General features: G+C 38.8%; 1 protein-coding gene across 3 annotated transcripts in view; it reads right to left on the reverse strand.

Moving 5' to 3' along the window:
- The window catches only part of SLC25A12 (solute carrier family 25 member 12), a 197240-nt gene that overhangs the window by 93801 nt on the left and 86635 nt on the right, over nt 1-16804 (reverse strand). For 2 of the 3 annotated variants that reach the window (XM_036105497.2, XM_078070993.1), the window contains one exon: nt 7713-7766. In XM_036105497.2, the coding sequence (XP_035961390.1) occupies nt 7713-7766 (54 nt within the window). Of the gene's footprint in view, nt 1-7712; nt 7767-8710; nt 8854-16804 lie in introns of those variants that run through there. The other variant, XM_036105498.2, reaches the window with a different exon arrangement.

Raw genomic sequence — 16804 nt, forward strand, 5'->3', positions numbered from 1 at the left:
CTTTCTCGCCCCCCCACAAATAAATACATTTTTTAAAAAAAATCTTTAAAATCTATAAAGGTAGAACCTAGCACAATGCCTAACCTGGCACATGGCAGACAATTAAAAATATATTGATGGGTAATAGAACACAACAGGGCATTTAATAACACTAATTTTCTCATCTTTTCAATTATTTTTCAATCCTTCAGTTGACTCAAGGATAAAGTCTATGGTGTGAGTATGCCCTTAATGCCTAACCCTTTTTTTTAATGAAAACTCTATATAGTTTATGGCAAGTACTAATATACTAAAGATAGGGGCGCCTGGGTGGCTCAGTTGTTAAGCATCTGCTTTCGGCTCAGGTCATGATCCCAGGGTCCTGGGATCGAGCCCCACTTTGGGCTCCCTGCTCAGTGGGAAGCCTGCTTCTCCCTCTCCCACTCCCCCTGCTTGTGTTCCCTCTCTCGCTATGTCTCTCTCTAATAAATAAATAAAATTTTGGGGGCGCCTGGGTGGCTCAGTCGTTAAGCGTCTGCCTTTGGCTCAGGTCATGATCCCAGGGTCCTGGGATCGAGCCCCGCATCGGGCTCCCTGCTCAGTGGGGAGCCTGCTTCTCCCTCTCCCACTCCCCCTGCTTATGTTCTCTCTCCCGCTGTGTCTCTCTCTGTCAAATAAATAAATAAAATCTTTAAAAAAAAATAAAAAAAATAAAATTTTTAAAAATAATAATATACTAAAGATAAAGGCTATCATCTTCAATGCCCACATTATAAAGAACTGGTGAAAACTTAATCAGTCAGATACCCTTTTGTGTGTCTCATACTGGGTTTATTCAACCCAATTTAGTCTGGGAAGTCCTCTTTTAACTTCAGGTTCTGAACTGCTAAATTCTTACTTTTTAAATTATTCACTTGATCAAAATCTAATACATATACATCAAGACTTTGTTTTTATTTTCCCCTAATTCTTCTATAAGCATATATATGTGTAAATATAAATACAACATATACAAAATGACTTTTAGAAAACTATAATCATGCTATATACACTTATTTACATCTTTCTTATCTCACTTAATAGTACATTGGAAATCTCTCTAAATCAGCTGAAATAGGCCTAACTCATTCTTTTTAGTTCTGCATAATTTTCCATGGGATGGTTATTCCATAATTTTTCTACTACTCCCCTTTGATAACATTTCTCTTGTTTCTTACTTTTTTTCCCTCAAGGAACAAATGAGTGCTGCAACTAACAACCCTGTACATATATATTCTTTTTTTTTTTTTTTTAAGATTTTATTTATTTGAGAGAGAGAGAATGCAAGTATGCCTGTACAAGCAGGGGGGAGGGGCAGGGGGATAGGGACAAGCAGACTCCCTGCTGAGCAGGGAGCCTGATTCAGGATTAGATCCCTGGACCCTATGATCATGACTTGAGCTGAAGGCAGCCACTTAACCGACTGAGCCACCTAGGCGCCCCTTGTACATATATATTCTTATGAGTATTTTTATTTCTCTGGGATAAATATCCCAAAGGTTGGATTGTTTGTTCAAATGGTATCTTCTTTCTATTTTAAACTATCGCCAGATTGCTTTCCAAAGAGTCTTTGTTTCCACAAATACCCTGTGAGAGCACCTTTTTCCTCCACATTGAGCCTCAGTAGATGTTATCATTTGTAGTCCACATTCCATGCTTCTGAAAACATAGCCCTAATACCTATTCCAACAAAGTGGAAGTGTCTCCTGCTAAAAGTCCTGCTTAACTCCCTTCTCAGCTCCAGGTTACTGCCCAAAATAAATAAATACGTAATATGTAAACAAATTATTTATTGAATAAAAGGATATTTCTTTCAATTAAAAATTAAATGTTATCATAAAATCCCCAAGGAAGAATCACTCTTTGCTTTATATTAGCAGCATCTTCTTCCACTTCTTCTCTAAAATAACACAGAAGAAAATGAATTTTCATAATTTTTATATGGGATATGATCTTCATTGTTACATTGGTGATAATGAGAAAAAGAACAGGGTGGGGCACCTGGGTGGCTCAGTCGTTAAGCATCTGACTTCAGCTCAGGTCATGATCTCAGGGTCCTGGGCCCGAGTCCCATGTCAGGCTCCACGCTCAGCAGAGAATCTGTATCTCTCCCTCTCCCTCCACTCCTCCCCCTGCTTGTGCTCTTCCTCTCTCTCTCAAATAAATAAATAATAAAATCTTCAAAAAAAAAAAAAGAAAAAGAACAGGATGGAAATAATATTTGAGTTCTATATTGCACCATGTTTCTAGTCTAACATATGTAATGATAGTCTCAACATGTGTTGCTTTTACCGTACAATACATTGATAAATAAACAACAAAAAGTCTACCAACTGAAAAAAAAGAGAGACCTTGACAAACAATTCACTTAAAACAGTTTTTGATAAACCTACTTTGCCACAAAGCATAGTCTAGATCAACTCCTCATTTTGAAGTTTGTCAGGTTTATAACAAACAGCCTGTGACATTCCTGTTATCCTCACCTTACCTCCTTCATTGCTTCTATTGTCTCCTTTTGCTACTGTGTATTTCTGATGTAGCAAAATTGGGTCAATGATAGTGTGTGGGTGAGAGAGGTAAAAGAAGAGATAAATCAAGAAATGACAGTTGTAAAGATAGTAATAGTAAGATCTTAACTTGACAACCGATTGTAAAATTATAGCACAATCTAACACATACCAATTCATTTGTTGTGCTCCAATTTCATGAACTTGTAGGGGACAGGAAAAAGTAGAATCCAAGTGAATATTATTGTTCTTTTTTTTAATTGAAAATATAGCTCATCAAAATTTGAGAAGCAATGAACACAGAAAAAATAAACCTATTTCCCTATATTCAAAATGATAATGTGCTTTACTTTTATAAAGCCCTTCTCACAAACTTGCACACATAATTCCATTAAATATAGAGAGATCAGCACTTTCAAAGAGGAATATTTTGCCGATGACAAAAACAAATGAGTATTTGTGAATTAGAGAGTTAATCTAAATTTTACAAAAAACAGCTTTCAATTAGGGGCACCTGGGTGGCTCAGATGGTTAAGCATCTGCCTTCGGCTCAGGTCACAATCTTCGGGTCCTGGGATCCTAGGATTGAGCCCCACATAAGACTCCCTGCTCAGCGGGGAGTCTGCTTCTCCCTCTCCCTCTACCCTTCCCCGAACTCGTGCACGCACGCGCACTCTCTCTCACACACAAATGAATAAAATCTTTTTTTTTTTTTTAAAGATTTTATTTATTTATTTGAGAGAGAGAGAATGAGAGAGAGCACATGAGAGGGGGGAGGGTCAGAGGGAGAAGCAGACTCCCCACCGAGCAGGGAGCCTGATGTGGGACTCGATCCAGGGACTCCAAGATCATGACCTGAGCCAAAGGCAGTCGCTTAACCAACTGAGCCACCCAGGCGCCCGAATAAAATCTTTTTTTAAAAAAAAAAGCTTTCAATTGTATTCCAAAATTCAAAATTAAATATTCTCTGTAGTCTTTAAACAGCTCAAATGATCCTAAACTCAAGCGGCCCCAAAATCCTACCAAAATTATAACAAATTATACTAATAACAATAACCTATATTTTAATCTTTGACTATATCTTTTTGAAACTACCTTAAATTCCATTGGGACGATTCTCCCTAGTTCTCCTCTTCCTCCTTCCCACTTCAATTGTGGATATCACTTATAAATCAGTCCCTTATTCCTGGTCTTGTTTCTTTTATATTTAATCCCATCACCACAAGGATTTATCTACCACCTGTATAAATTTGTCTCTCCCCAAACCTGACAGATTCAACATAATGGGACATATTTATTTAACAACCCAACTTAAACTGCTCCCCCCCAAAAAAAATCCCCAAATGGATGCCTTATCAATTAACATCTATCCAGATTCACTACTTCTTCCTTTACTTTTATATTTAATACCAAATTCAATGGATTCATCCTTACAAAGTCCCTGGTATTGTCCTTCCTTTCCTTTTCCCCAGCCATCAGCCACTCCAGATCATTATCTCCCACATGTATTATTTCAATAGCCTCTTAGCTGATCTCCCTACCTACTTCCAACCTCTCCACACTTTATCCAACATACACAAAGAGCTGTCAGAATTCACCACTTCAATTTGCTCACTCAGAAACCAATAGTGCCTCCCTACTGTTTCAAATCCAAACTCATTGGCCAAATGTTCTAGGTAGTTACAGTGTAAAGGCACTTTTTTTCATCACCTAAGTAACCAGATTTTTTTCCTTTAACTTAACAAACACAGCTGCCATTAGCCCCTCATATACCTCTAGCTTTCAAAATATTACCTGCCCCCCCGCCTGGGTGGCTCAGTCATTAAGTGTCTGCCTTCAGCTCAGGTCATGATCCCGGGGTCCTGGGATCAAGCCCCGCATCGGGCTCCCTGCCCCGTGGGGAGCCTGCTTCTCCCTCTCCCACTCCCCCTGCTTGTGTTCCTGCTCTCGCTATCTCTCTCTGTCAAATGAATAAATAAAATCTTTAAAAAAAATATTACCTGCCCCCCATTTTGAGACCCCACAAGTGATTTAGTGTAAGGGTTAAGAGTACAGGTTCTGCAGTTTGATTGGAATCCAGCCTCCACCACTTAAGGACTAAATGACATTAACCAAGTCATTTAACTTCGTCTATTTAACAGGGACTCCAACCCTACCTCCTAGGGCTGTTAGGAAAATTAATGTAATACCCTTAACGCATTAGGCCATTGCCCAGCACAGCGCAGAATGATCAATAAAAGTTAGCCATTGTCATTATTATTACAGCCACTTTGATCCAGGCAAGCCAATTTGATTGCTCTTCCAGAGGCTATGCATTTGACTTCATTATTCTTGACTCCCTCAACCACAACCTGTTAGAGATTGAATGGGTCTGAGAGAGGAGCTAGTCACATGTCCATTACCATTCACGTCTTGGCTCAATCCTCTCTTTTGATTATTCAACAGGTGTCTACTGCTAAACTAAATACAACTGCACACACAGCACACAGCAAACAGTCCTTAGTAAATATTTTTTGGGTAAATATATTAAATGCTAAAGAAATATGTAGTTAGTATGTATTTTTGCCTATTATCTCTAAAATATTAATAAACCATATGTTTCTAAAATAAAACGGTTTCTAAACAATGTCCTATAGCTTCAAGTAACTATAGTTTGAAGTACTCAAGACAGGAATAAAAAAATCTGCTATCTTACTTGGTAACTGTTCTCAAATTGATTCAACTAAATTTATTATATCTTTCTAGCTGCTGAAAATAAATGTCTATGATCTCTTATCTATCAAGAATTCTTGGGTCAATGCTTTATAACTAGTGCTAAATGCACTGTTATGAATTCCCCAATTTTTCAATATAAAAATAAAATAAGGTCATCATCCAATATAATGTGTAAAAAGATAATGGTAAGGGAGCACATGGCTGGCCCAGTCAGTAGGGCATGCGATTCTTGATCTCAAGGTTGTAATTTCGAGGCCCACACATTGGGTGTAGATATTACTTAAAAATAAAAATCTTTAAAAAAAAAGATAATGATGGGGCGCCTGGGTGGCTCAGTTGATTAAGCGTCTGCCTTCAGCTCAGGTCATGATCCCAGGGTCCTGGGATCAAGCCCCTCATTGGGCTCCCTGCTCAGCAGGGAGCCTGCTTCTCCCTCTCCCACTCCCCCTGCTTGTGTTCCCTCTCTCACTGTATCTCTCTCTGTCAAATAAATAAATAAAATCTTTAAGAAAAAAAAAGATAATGGTAAGATTTAAAAGTCAAAAAGCTAGGCATAGTCCCAGCTCTCTCCTTATATTTCTATCCTCCGTCCCCCAAAAAACCAAATCCATGCAGAATTAGATTTTTTTTTCCATAGGGTTTTTAAGATTTATTTATTTAAGGGCGCCTGGGGGGCTCAGTCATTAAGCATCTGCCTTCGGCTCAGGTCATGATCCCAGGGTCCTGGTATCGAGCCCCACATGGAGCCTGGCAATGGGCTCCCTGCTCGGCAGGAAGCCTGCTTCTCCCTCTCCTACTCCTCCTGCTTGTGTTCCTGCTCTCGCTGTCTCTCTGTGTCAAATAAATAAAATCTTAAAAAAAAAAAAAGATTTATTTATTTAATTTTAGAGAAAGAGAGAGCAGGGGGTAGGGGAAGAGGAAGAGAAACTCAAGCAAACTCCCCACGGAAAGCAGAGCCTGACATGCGGCTCAATCTCATGACCCTGAGATCAGACGTGAGCCAAAATCAAGAGTCCAACGCTTATCGGATTGCGCCACCCAGGCGCCACTCCCTAAGATTTTTAAAGCTGAAAGGACCTCGATTTCCATTTCCTGATGCCCCACTGAATCCCACATATGAAGGTGAAGCCCAGAAAGGCCAGACAGGTAGCCTACAGGTACAACAATCAGAGGCAGGTCGGGGAATTGAACCCACCGTTCCTGACACCTTCACTACATCATGCATCTTTCAACTGATTTCTTCCATGTCTACTTAATCTAGAAAAAATTAACTATATCACACGAACTTTTCACAGAACAACTAAGTATACGGTGCGGTTAATACTGACATATTTTTCCGTTATTTTCAAGAACACTTGTGAGGAATAAAGGTTTCAAGCCATAAACAGATCATTTCTATTACAATTACTTATGTTCTGGAAATGATGCTTCCCTTTATCAGATTTTGTAAAATTTAAGCTTCCAATTTTTGCTAATTCTTTTTCATGAACTACACATATGTATGGTCATCTAGGCAGCCTCCTCCCCAACAAAAGCTTAAGCAATCCATGCCTCAGATAAAAATGTCATCTATTCCAGGGTGATCAGCATATGTTAGAATCTGTTCCTAATATAGAATCATAGACTTCTGGAGTTGGAAGGAACCTTGGAGATCACCTCTCATTTTCCAGAGGAAACAAATACCCAGCAGGGACCTGCCCAAGGTCAAAGTTTCTATATAAGAACGCAGCTCCAGAATAGAAAGTTTTCAAAAGAATATTTCAGAGAAAAACACCGTATTTGGTGGAACACCTTAGCTTGTCTCCCTTTTCATCTATTTCTTAAGTACAACTTCCTGCCTGAGGAACTTCTGAAATTTAAGAAAAGAAAGCAAAACAAAAAAACTAAGACAACTTTTTAAGTCTGCAGCCAAGTTGCTGATCTTAGAAACTTAGCAGAAGGTGGATCTTTGCAAGAATTGCAGACAGTAACATTTTGTAACAAACCTTAAAAGCTGATAAATATAAATAAGTAGAGGGAGAGAAGACACACACAAATTAACAATAACTATAATATTCTTATCTCTGTAACAAATTACATAAATGCTTATAAGGAGGAAAACTATAAACTTGCAACTTTCAAGAAAGAAATTTAATCACCATACCTAGTAATTACACAAGAGTGTCAATACATTTTGAAATAAAATTTTGATCATAGTGCTTAAGGGAAGCCAGAAACTCTTTTTAGTGTTCTTCTTTACATATTTTAAGTCATGTTAAAAAAAAAACAGTATTTTGAGGAAAATATTTTATCAAACCTTAATAAAAAAATCTTTATTCAAACCTTAAATTATAAGCTATATTTGTCTATCCATATTTTTAAAAATAAATGAAAATAGAACAATCCTGAAAGTTAAGGCCTGAAAAGCACTAAATTTACATCTTTTTTTTTTTTTGGTCCCAATAAAAGAGCATGCTACATAAGCCAATTTACCTGTAGGAATATGTTTCTTAACTCATGGGGATCACCTCGCTTGGTTGTTTGCACCTGTAAGAAAAAAAAAGCCAGTTAATGCTTTACTAGAGACCACATAATCTCTTCAGATTAGAGTTCTCAGATGCTAACAATCAATGCTTTTATCTTTTATAAGGGTGTTTGGTTTAAAACAAACCAAAAGAACTAATACTGATAACACCTGTCAAATTGGAGCTCTGTGACTACAGGGGGGAAGTACAGGTGTGAAGAGCTTAATATATAGCAAATCTCCCAGATTCCTCTGGACTGGAAAGGGAAGGCAGTGAGGATCAATCTCTTACTTTACTCCACATCCACTAGCAACACAATAGCAACCACCCACCTCCAAATCAAGAGACCATCAAGAACAGAGCAACAGGAAAGTTGAAACACCCAAATTAATCGCCTGGCCTAGCAGCCTTTCTTCCCCATGTAAAGCAATCCAGAAAATAATTATCTCCTCTCTTTCTCCACCCAAGCTAAAATATGAAAGCTGCGACAATGTTTCCAGATACTTTCGACATCCTGCCACCTGCAGCACAAATGCCAACCACTGCCCCAGGCCCCACTGAAGCCCCAAATTACTCAATTACTCACCCCCTCCCCCACTGCAAAACACAGATGCCTTAGGTATCCCCGGCTTTACATGCCACTTCCTCCTACTCCCTTTCTGATGCCCTCCAAGTCCGGGCTCACAATCCCATGCATCTAGAGCAGGACACTACTCTTCCTCCTCCGACCTGTGGTCCTCAGAAGCCCCTCCAACTCCTAATCCCTCCTACTTCCCCTCCCCCAGCCGGGCATCCTCTCCCTCCGGTCCAAGCTGCACACAGCTCTCCCACCCACAAGCTGGAGCCCCAGGATACGCTATCTAAGAACCAGGCAACGAAGAAAATGATGAGAGGTGAGGGGCTGAAGGCAAGGTCCCCGGAATGGCTCTTATGCAATAAAGGCAGCAGCAGAGAGTTGGGAGTCACCTTGACCGCCATGCTGTGCTCGGAAGCCGGGGACGAGCAGAGTGAGCGAGCAAGGCCGAGCTGTCAGGGCGCGCGCGCGCCGCCTCCCCGGCCGCGCCCGCCCTCCCGCTCGCCGGCGCCGCGCGCGTCCCTATGCAAATGAGCCCGGGGCGGGGCGGGAAGAGGGCCCCGAATCCCCGCCAGAAAGGGAGCTGGACCGGGGCGGGCGGCCTGCCTCGCTGGGGAGGAGGACGAGCCTCCCACGGGGAATGCTGGAGTGCCAGTCCTGGGATTCCGACGCGCCGCGTGGTTGCCTACAGCTGAGTCGCCGCCGGGAAAGCCCCAGGTTTCTTAAGGCCTCTTAGTGGATGTGGCTTTGGGCACCGACTTCAGCCAAAGTTGTTTTCTCCTGAGACTTAAAGGAACGCTTGGGATCCAGATTAAGCAAGATTTCGACGGATCGAATGACAGACATGTCCCATTGATGATAATAATAATAAATGAATTAATTACAACAAATGCCAAATACTGACAATAAAAAAGATGGGGGACCATGCACTCTGGGGAAAACCTAAGGAAACATAGCGATAAATATGTCCTTAAATTGGCATGAGATGAATATGATTAATATATTTGTAATTCTTCTCCTATTATAAAGCTTTATTAGTAGGCTCACTCCACACTCCTAATCACCCAAATCCTTTGTGCAATGAGGTGGGGCACAAATGCATATGGAAACAATCCATTTGTCTTTGACAGGACTGGTACTGAATCCTGGCCCGATCTGCCCCTACATAAACATTGCCAGTCCTGCCTAAGTAGTACCTCTACCTTGAACCAAAATAATGTCTCTAAAACCGAATTTTGCCATTATGACTATATTGAACCACAGATTGATTCACTCAACAGACGTTTACTGGGCATCTATTATATGCCAGACATAGTCCTGCTTGTAAAAAATACAAAAACAAATAACATATAGTCCCTAACCTCTAGTATCTTACAGATTGTCAATGCGACCCCAAACCCCAACCTTAAGTATATTTCTTTTGTTTGTGACTACAGGCATACTTCCTGTTTTTAAAAAAAAAGGCTAACAACATAAGATTTATCTTAATCTCACTTAGTTCTGTAACCCCTCTCCACCCTCTTTCAAGTTTCCAATATTGGATCTAACAGGAGGCTTTCCTTTTCTCCAGTCTCACTAATCATAATATTTATGTTAAGTATCCAAGTTTACAGAAATGAGGAAAGAGGAGTGGCAAATGGAAATTGTTGATAAGGAATGCTACGTTACTAGTACTATAATGAGCTTTCCTGCTGCGGTTGGTTTAACTATTACATCTATTTATTCAGTTTGTTCCAAGTTCTTTTAACAATACTATTGGACATAAGGATTTACAAATTCATATTTTGTTCTTCTAGCACCTTATGCCCCTGATACTTTGCTCTCTCTTATTTCCTGAAGTTTCTCTAAGTAGGAATCTCAAAATGTTTATTTTACATTACTTTACAAGGGAATAATGTCTGTTTAGTAGGCGAAAGTTCCTCAGTTTGAATAAAAGTACTTAAGGGAAAGGAAGGCATTTATTTAAAATGAAAGAATTATTACCTATTGGAACATGTTGCTGACCAAATCTATATTGTTGGAGTGAAAATTTAGGGTCAGACCGGCCACTCCTACAGAGGAAGACAACATCACATTTAAACAGAGCCCACCACAATAATTCCTAGGAATAAGCACCAAGCCACAAGGAAAATTTTCTTGAATAAAAAAATAGCTGAGGGGCACCTGGGTGGCCCACTTGGTTAAGCTTCTGCCTCTTGGTTTCAGCTCAGGTCTGATCTCAGGGTCACGAGATCAAACCCCACCAAGTTGGCTTGAGAATCTCTCTATCTCCCTCTGCCTCTCCCATTCGTGTGCTCTCTCTCTCTCTAAAATAAATAAGTTTTTAAAAAATAGGCTATCTTTGAAAAAAATTATATATATGTACATATCTCTTCAAAAAAATAGCTGATTTTGAGCAAATCCAAGACCTTCACTGGTGCTAATCTAGTTGCAATGGAGATGATGTAATAATTTAAAACTAAATAAGGCTAATATACAGAGAAAATAGAAAAGCTCAGCTACCATAAATAAAGGTAGGTTTTGATAGATTTTTTATCTATCCAAATATAATAAACAATAAAATGGATAAAGGAATTAAAATTGTAAACTATACAGAAATAAACCAAGTATTTAAAGGAATACAAAAGTCTATGAGTTAGAGGGGCGCCTGGGTGGCTCAGTTGGTTAAGCGACTGCCTTCGGCTCAGGTCATGATCCTGGAGACCCGGGATCGAGTCCCACATCGGGCTCCCTGCTCAGCAGGGAGTCTGCTTCTACCTCTGACCCTCCTCCCTCTCATGCTCTCTGTCTCTCATTCTCTCTCTCGCAAATAAATAAAATCTTAAAAAAAAAAAAAAAAAAAATTAAAAAAAAAAAAAAAGTCTATGAGTTAGAGCTCCTACTCTGAAAAGCTTTGTGATCTATCCTGCTGTTATAATGATTGATGAAAGGTATTATTAAAAGTTAAACAAATTAAAACTTACTTTTGCCTCAATTGCAGATGATCAGGGTTGAAGGAAAACTTATTAGTTAATGGGGTATCAAAAGACAAACCTGTCAAATAATATTCACAATATATTTGGGAAAAGGTGGTAGAAATAGTTCAAAACTTTTCACAGTTTTTTAAAATTACTTGCCAATAAAGTAATTTATAACTCTTTCCTTAAATTGCAAATGACATTTGTAAACAAGAAATAATTTTAAAACTATGGAACAACTATAAGTTGAAAACTTAATAATTAAAACCGTCTATAGAGAATGACATTTCAGAAAGCAAAATTGGAAGTTAAAGGCTAAAAGACTAGTTGCAAATATATTGCCATTAATAGCCACTTTTTAGAATTGATTTAATAAAAGATTCAATATGTAGCTTGACTGAGCTGGGAATTTAAATATGCTTGTAAAGTTGTTGCCCATGAAAATAATATACTACCCCAAATGCAAAACCAAAATATAGGTTTGCTAGACAAACCCGCAGAAACGTGTTTCTAACTCCCAAGCAGCTTACATTATATTAATTTGAAACCAGCCAGTCACTTTGTGGGTGAAAGTTAGAATTATACTAATGCCTAGTGTCTTAATAAACTAAAATATAATAATTAAAACAAGAGGCAATTGCCAATGAGCTTGCTCTGCCACAACTCCTGGCCTTCCTTCCATTTTTAATAACATATTATTTTTGTTTATCTTCTAGCCTCCTCCAATTATTTTACTGACATGAATACAATTTTTTTCTTGTTTCCATATCCCACACAAGCTACTATGGATGTCATCTTGCAAGAAGTAAATCCAGGTGGTGTATAAACACTTAGAAGAGCATTAGGATATCATTGACTGACTAAACCAGGAGTGAAGCTCTTCCTAGGTTAAAAGTACATATACCATCATTATGATGAGGAATAAGCTGCATTTTATGCCTCCCATCAAGATGAAGCTCACTAAAAATATTTGAAATAAATAGCATGATCTGACTTCGGCACACACACACAAAGGATATTTGAACATCTGGAACTTTTTTTTTTAAGATTTTATTTATTTTTTGACAGAGAGAGACACGGTGAGAGAGGGAACACAAGCAAGGGGAGTGGGAGAGAGAGAAGCAGGCTTCCCGCGGAGCAAGGAGCCCGATGCAGGGTTCGATCCCAGGACCCCTGGATCATGACCTGAACGGAAGGCAGACACTTAACTGAGCCACCCAGGCGCCCCTGGAACTTTTTTTTTTAAGATTTTATTTATTTATTTGACAGAGAGATAGAGCACAAGTAGGCAGAGCAGCAGGCAGAGGGAGAGGGAGAAGCAGGCTCCCCGCTGAGCAGGGAGCCCGACGTGGGGCTCCATCCCAGAACCCTGGGAACATGACCTGAGCCAGAGGTAGACAGTTAACCAACTGAGCCACCCTGGCGTCCCTGAACATCTGGAACTTTTAAGTATATATTGGTTCTGACCTAATAGAATTATAAAATGGTTCTTTTTATTTTACTGAAACACTACAAAACTTAAATTTTATAAGATGTGCTTTAACTCCTTCCTTGCTAAGAGTCTATATGGGGAAATGGTAAGGGTAGGCTAGGGAGAAATATTAAGCGTTAGGTGTCCAAGTCTGAACAAATTATATTCTACTTCATAGGCTGACCTCAAAATCAATCAGAAAATTATTATTTCAACCCAAACCACTTATAGATACTAGATAAATTAGACATTTTAGGACTTCTCTATACCATACAAGTATTATACTCCCTCTATGAATATTTGGTCTTATTGAAATAAATTCTCTTTTTGGTGGAGAGGGAAGAGTGCGGTATCAAAAATCAGATGATATAGTTGTACTTTTGCAGTTACATCTTCCTAACCTGCTCTTCCTCACAGTCTGACTCTGAGTCCTATAAATTATGCGATGGGGATAACAGTGATCTTATTTTTGGACCACAGTCTTCTTTATTCCCTTGTGGAGGCAATAACAGTTTTCTTTTCAATGGATTTGGGAAGGAATTCATGGAATGAGCTGCTCTAGATGTTTAAGTCTGTGAGGGCCCTATCACTATACTAGTCATGTGTAAGCTGATATTTAGTGAAAAACCTTATGAACAGTTGGAGGATGGAACTAGATGAACTTTAATGCTTCTTTTAATACTCCAATGTCATGATTAAGAGTGAGCCAAATTTTAGCTAAAAAAAATTTATTGAGTGCCTTCTGTTTGCACTAAACTCACTGTTTCAACTATAGGAAATATAAGAAAAATAAATAGCATGATTCCCAAAGCATGGAGAATATTTGACTGTGGCAACTGCTATTATTCATTTTTTTTTTTTTTAATGAATGATACCAAACCTTCTGCATATGCCAAAGGCCAAGGCAGCTTTAGGTAATAATGTGGTAAAAAATCTGTGGTTTGCCACAAATTCCTGTCCCAATCAAAAGTATATAAATGGGACAATAAATACCCTGTTCAATCCCTCAGATGCCCACCTCTACCAATCCCTGGGGATTTACTTGGATCTGGTTTTTGACTCCCTTCTACTTAGAGGTCAACAAGGAAGGATGCTTGGAATCTGGTCCAAAGTAAAGAAAAATTTTCACTTTAAAAATTGTGCCGGGAGAAAAGCAAAGGCCTCAGAATATCCAAAGCAAAGTTGAAAAATAACAAAGTTAGGGGACTTACACTACCTGACTTCAAGATTCATTATAAAGCTAAAGAAATCAGTACAGTGTGGTACTGGCTGGTATAAGGATTGATAAATAGATGAATGGAAGAGATTAGAGAGACCAGAAATAGATACAAAATTATAAAGTCATCTGATTTCTAGCAAAGGTACTAAAACAATTTAATGGGGCAAGGAATCTTTTCAACAGATGACTCTGGAATAACCAGAAATTCACGGGGGAAAGTCAATAAACTTCAACCTCTCCTCAAAACATACACTAAGACTGAGTTAAGATGAATCATAGACCTAAATCCAAAAGCTAAAATCATAACGCTTTTAGCAGAAAACATAAAATAATATCTTAGTGACTCAAAGGTAGGTAAAGGATTTTTAGTCAGCACATTAAAAGCAATAACCACAAATTAAGAAATTGATAAGTTAGATTGCACTAAAATTAAAATTTATACTCATCAAACAACAGCATTAAGAAAATGAATAAGCAAGCCACAGTCTCTGGGAGAAAAATTAGCAAAACATATATACAACAGGGCGCCTGGGTGGTTCAGTCAGTTAAGCGTCTGCCTTCGGTTCAGGTCATGATCCAGGGTCATAAGGTTCCCTGCTCAGTGGGGAGTCTGCTTCTTCCTCTCCCTCCCCCCCACCACTTGTGCTCTCTCAAATAAATAAAATCTTTAAAAAAAATAAAACCATATACACAACAAAGGACTGATATTCCAGTATATAAGGAACTCCTAAACTCCGTGATAAATAAGCAACCTATTTTAAAAATGGGCAAAAGATTTGAACAAATACTTCACAAAAGAAGATGTACAAATAGCCAATAAGCACGTGAAAAACCGCACATGATTAGCCATCAGGGAAATGCAAATTAAATCACAGTAAAAAGATAGCACTACACACCCACTAGAATGGCTAAAATTAAAAAGACTGAAAACAGATGCTGGCAAGGATGTGCAGCAACCAGAGCTCTTACACACTGTAGTGGGAGTGTAAATGGTATAATCACTTTGGAAAAAGATCTATCAGGTTCTTATAAAACTAAACATACACCTACGCTATGACCCAGCAATTCTACCTTTTGGTATTTACCCAAGAGAAGTGAAAATATGTGTGGATAAAAAGACTTGTACAAGAATGTTCATGGCCACTTTATTCACAAAAGCCAAAAACTGGAAATAGCCTAGGTGTCTATCAATAGGAAAATGGATAAACTATGGTATATCTACAAAATGTAATACTACTCAGGAATTTTCAAAAAAGAACAAATTACTGATACGCACAACATGGATGAGTCTTAAAAGTATCATGCTAAGTGAAAGAAACCTTACATGAAATTATACAGTGTAAAAGGGCATACATACACTGTATGATTACATTGATGTAAAGTTCCAGAACAAAAAAAAATAATCTATGGTGGAAAAAGAACCATGTTTTCTGGAAGACAGGAATTGAGGGAACTATCTGGAGTGATGGTAATAGTCTATGTCTTGCTAGGGGTTTAGATTAGAGGTGTATGTATTTTCCAAAACTTAGGGAATGTACACTTAAGGTTTATACATTTTATCATGCGTAAATTTTTCCTCAAAAGAAAAAAAATCTGTGAATATTGAATTCTAGCTGATGAACCATTTAGGAGGGAAAGTCCTAGTATCTTAAATTTACTTTGAAGTGCATAAAAGAAATAAGATTGATGAATGGATAGAGAGACAGATGGATGGATGGATGATGGATGAATGGGGAGCGGGGAGAGATAAGTGATACCTGAGGGATATGTGGGAATTTATTGTAAAAATTCAACTTTTCCATATGTTTGAAATTTTTCATAATAAAACATTGCAGAAAACTGTGCTGGATCTTTGCATTACAAAGATGGCTATTCAGGGATATAATTCTGTTGTTTGGCTAGAAATTGTAATGGGACTTGTTTTTTAAACACTGTTAGCCTCTGTGCCTTGCTGGAAAGTAGGGAAAGGAACCTGAAACTGCTTGACAAATAATGTACCTCTATGATAGGCAGAGGAATCTATGAAAACCACATTGAACTGAAGGAAAAAATGTTCTCCTTAACATGGATTCAGATAGTAATTATATGTCCTTGGGAGCTGTGTTTGTGTGTTTGTGTTTCTCTGGTCTAATAGTTACCTACAGGAAATAAGTTGTTTTTTTGTTTGTTTTTTAGAGAGAGACATAGAGAGTACCAGAGCAGGAGCTGGGGGAGACGCAGAGGGAAAGAAAGAGAATCTCAGGCAGGCTCCATGCCCAGCACAGAGACTCATCTCAGGATCCCAAGATCATGACCTGAGCCAAAATCAAGAGTTGGATGCTTAACCAAGTGAGCCACCCAGGCACCCCATGTGGAAGTTATTTGTATAACACACTGACAGAAATCTTGGAAGGTACCAGACTTAGAATCTAAAGCCTACCCTGGGGGTGCCTGGGTGGCTCAGTCGTTAAGCGTCTGCCTTCGGCTCAGGTCATGGTCCCAGGGTCCTGGGATCGAGGCCCGCATGGGGCTCCCTGCTCGGCGGGAAGCCTGCTTCTTCCTCTCCCACTCCCCCTGCTTGTGTTCCCTCTCTCGCTGTCTCTCTCTCTGTCAAATAAATAAATAAAATCTTTAAAAATAAATAAATAAATAAATAAATAAATAAATAAATAAAAAATAAAGCCTACCCTGGAACTCTCCTGCTTAAGTACACAAGGGTGTAAATCTAGACTGAGAAACTCAAGACTTTGGTGGGAAATATTCTGTAATGGATCACTGCGTCATTGGATTGCCCTATTGGGAGAAGGAGAATTGATATACAAGGATGAAATTAACCACTAAGTAGGAAGTTTCCAAAAAG

Source organism: Halichoerus grypus, chromosome 4 (genome assembly GCF_964656455.1).
Source record: "Halichoerus grypus chromosome 4, mHalGry1.hap1.1, whole genome shotgun sequence".
Lineage (NCBI taxonomy): Eukaryota > Metazoa > Chordata > Mammalia > Carnivora > Phocidae > Halichoerus > Halichoerus grypus.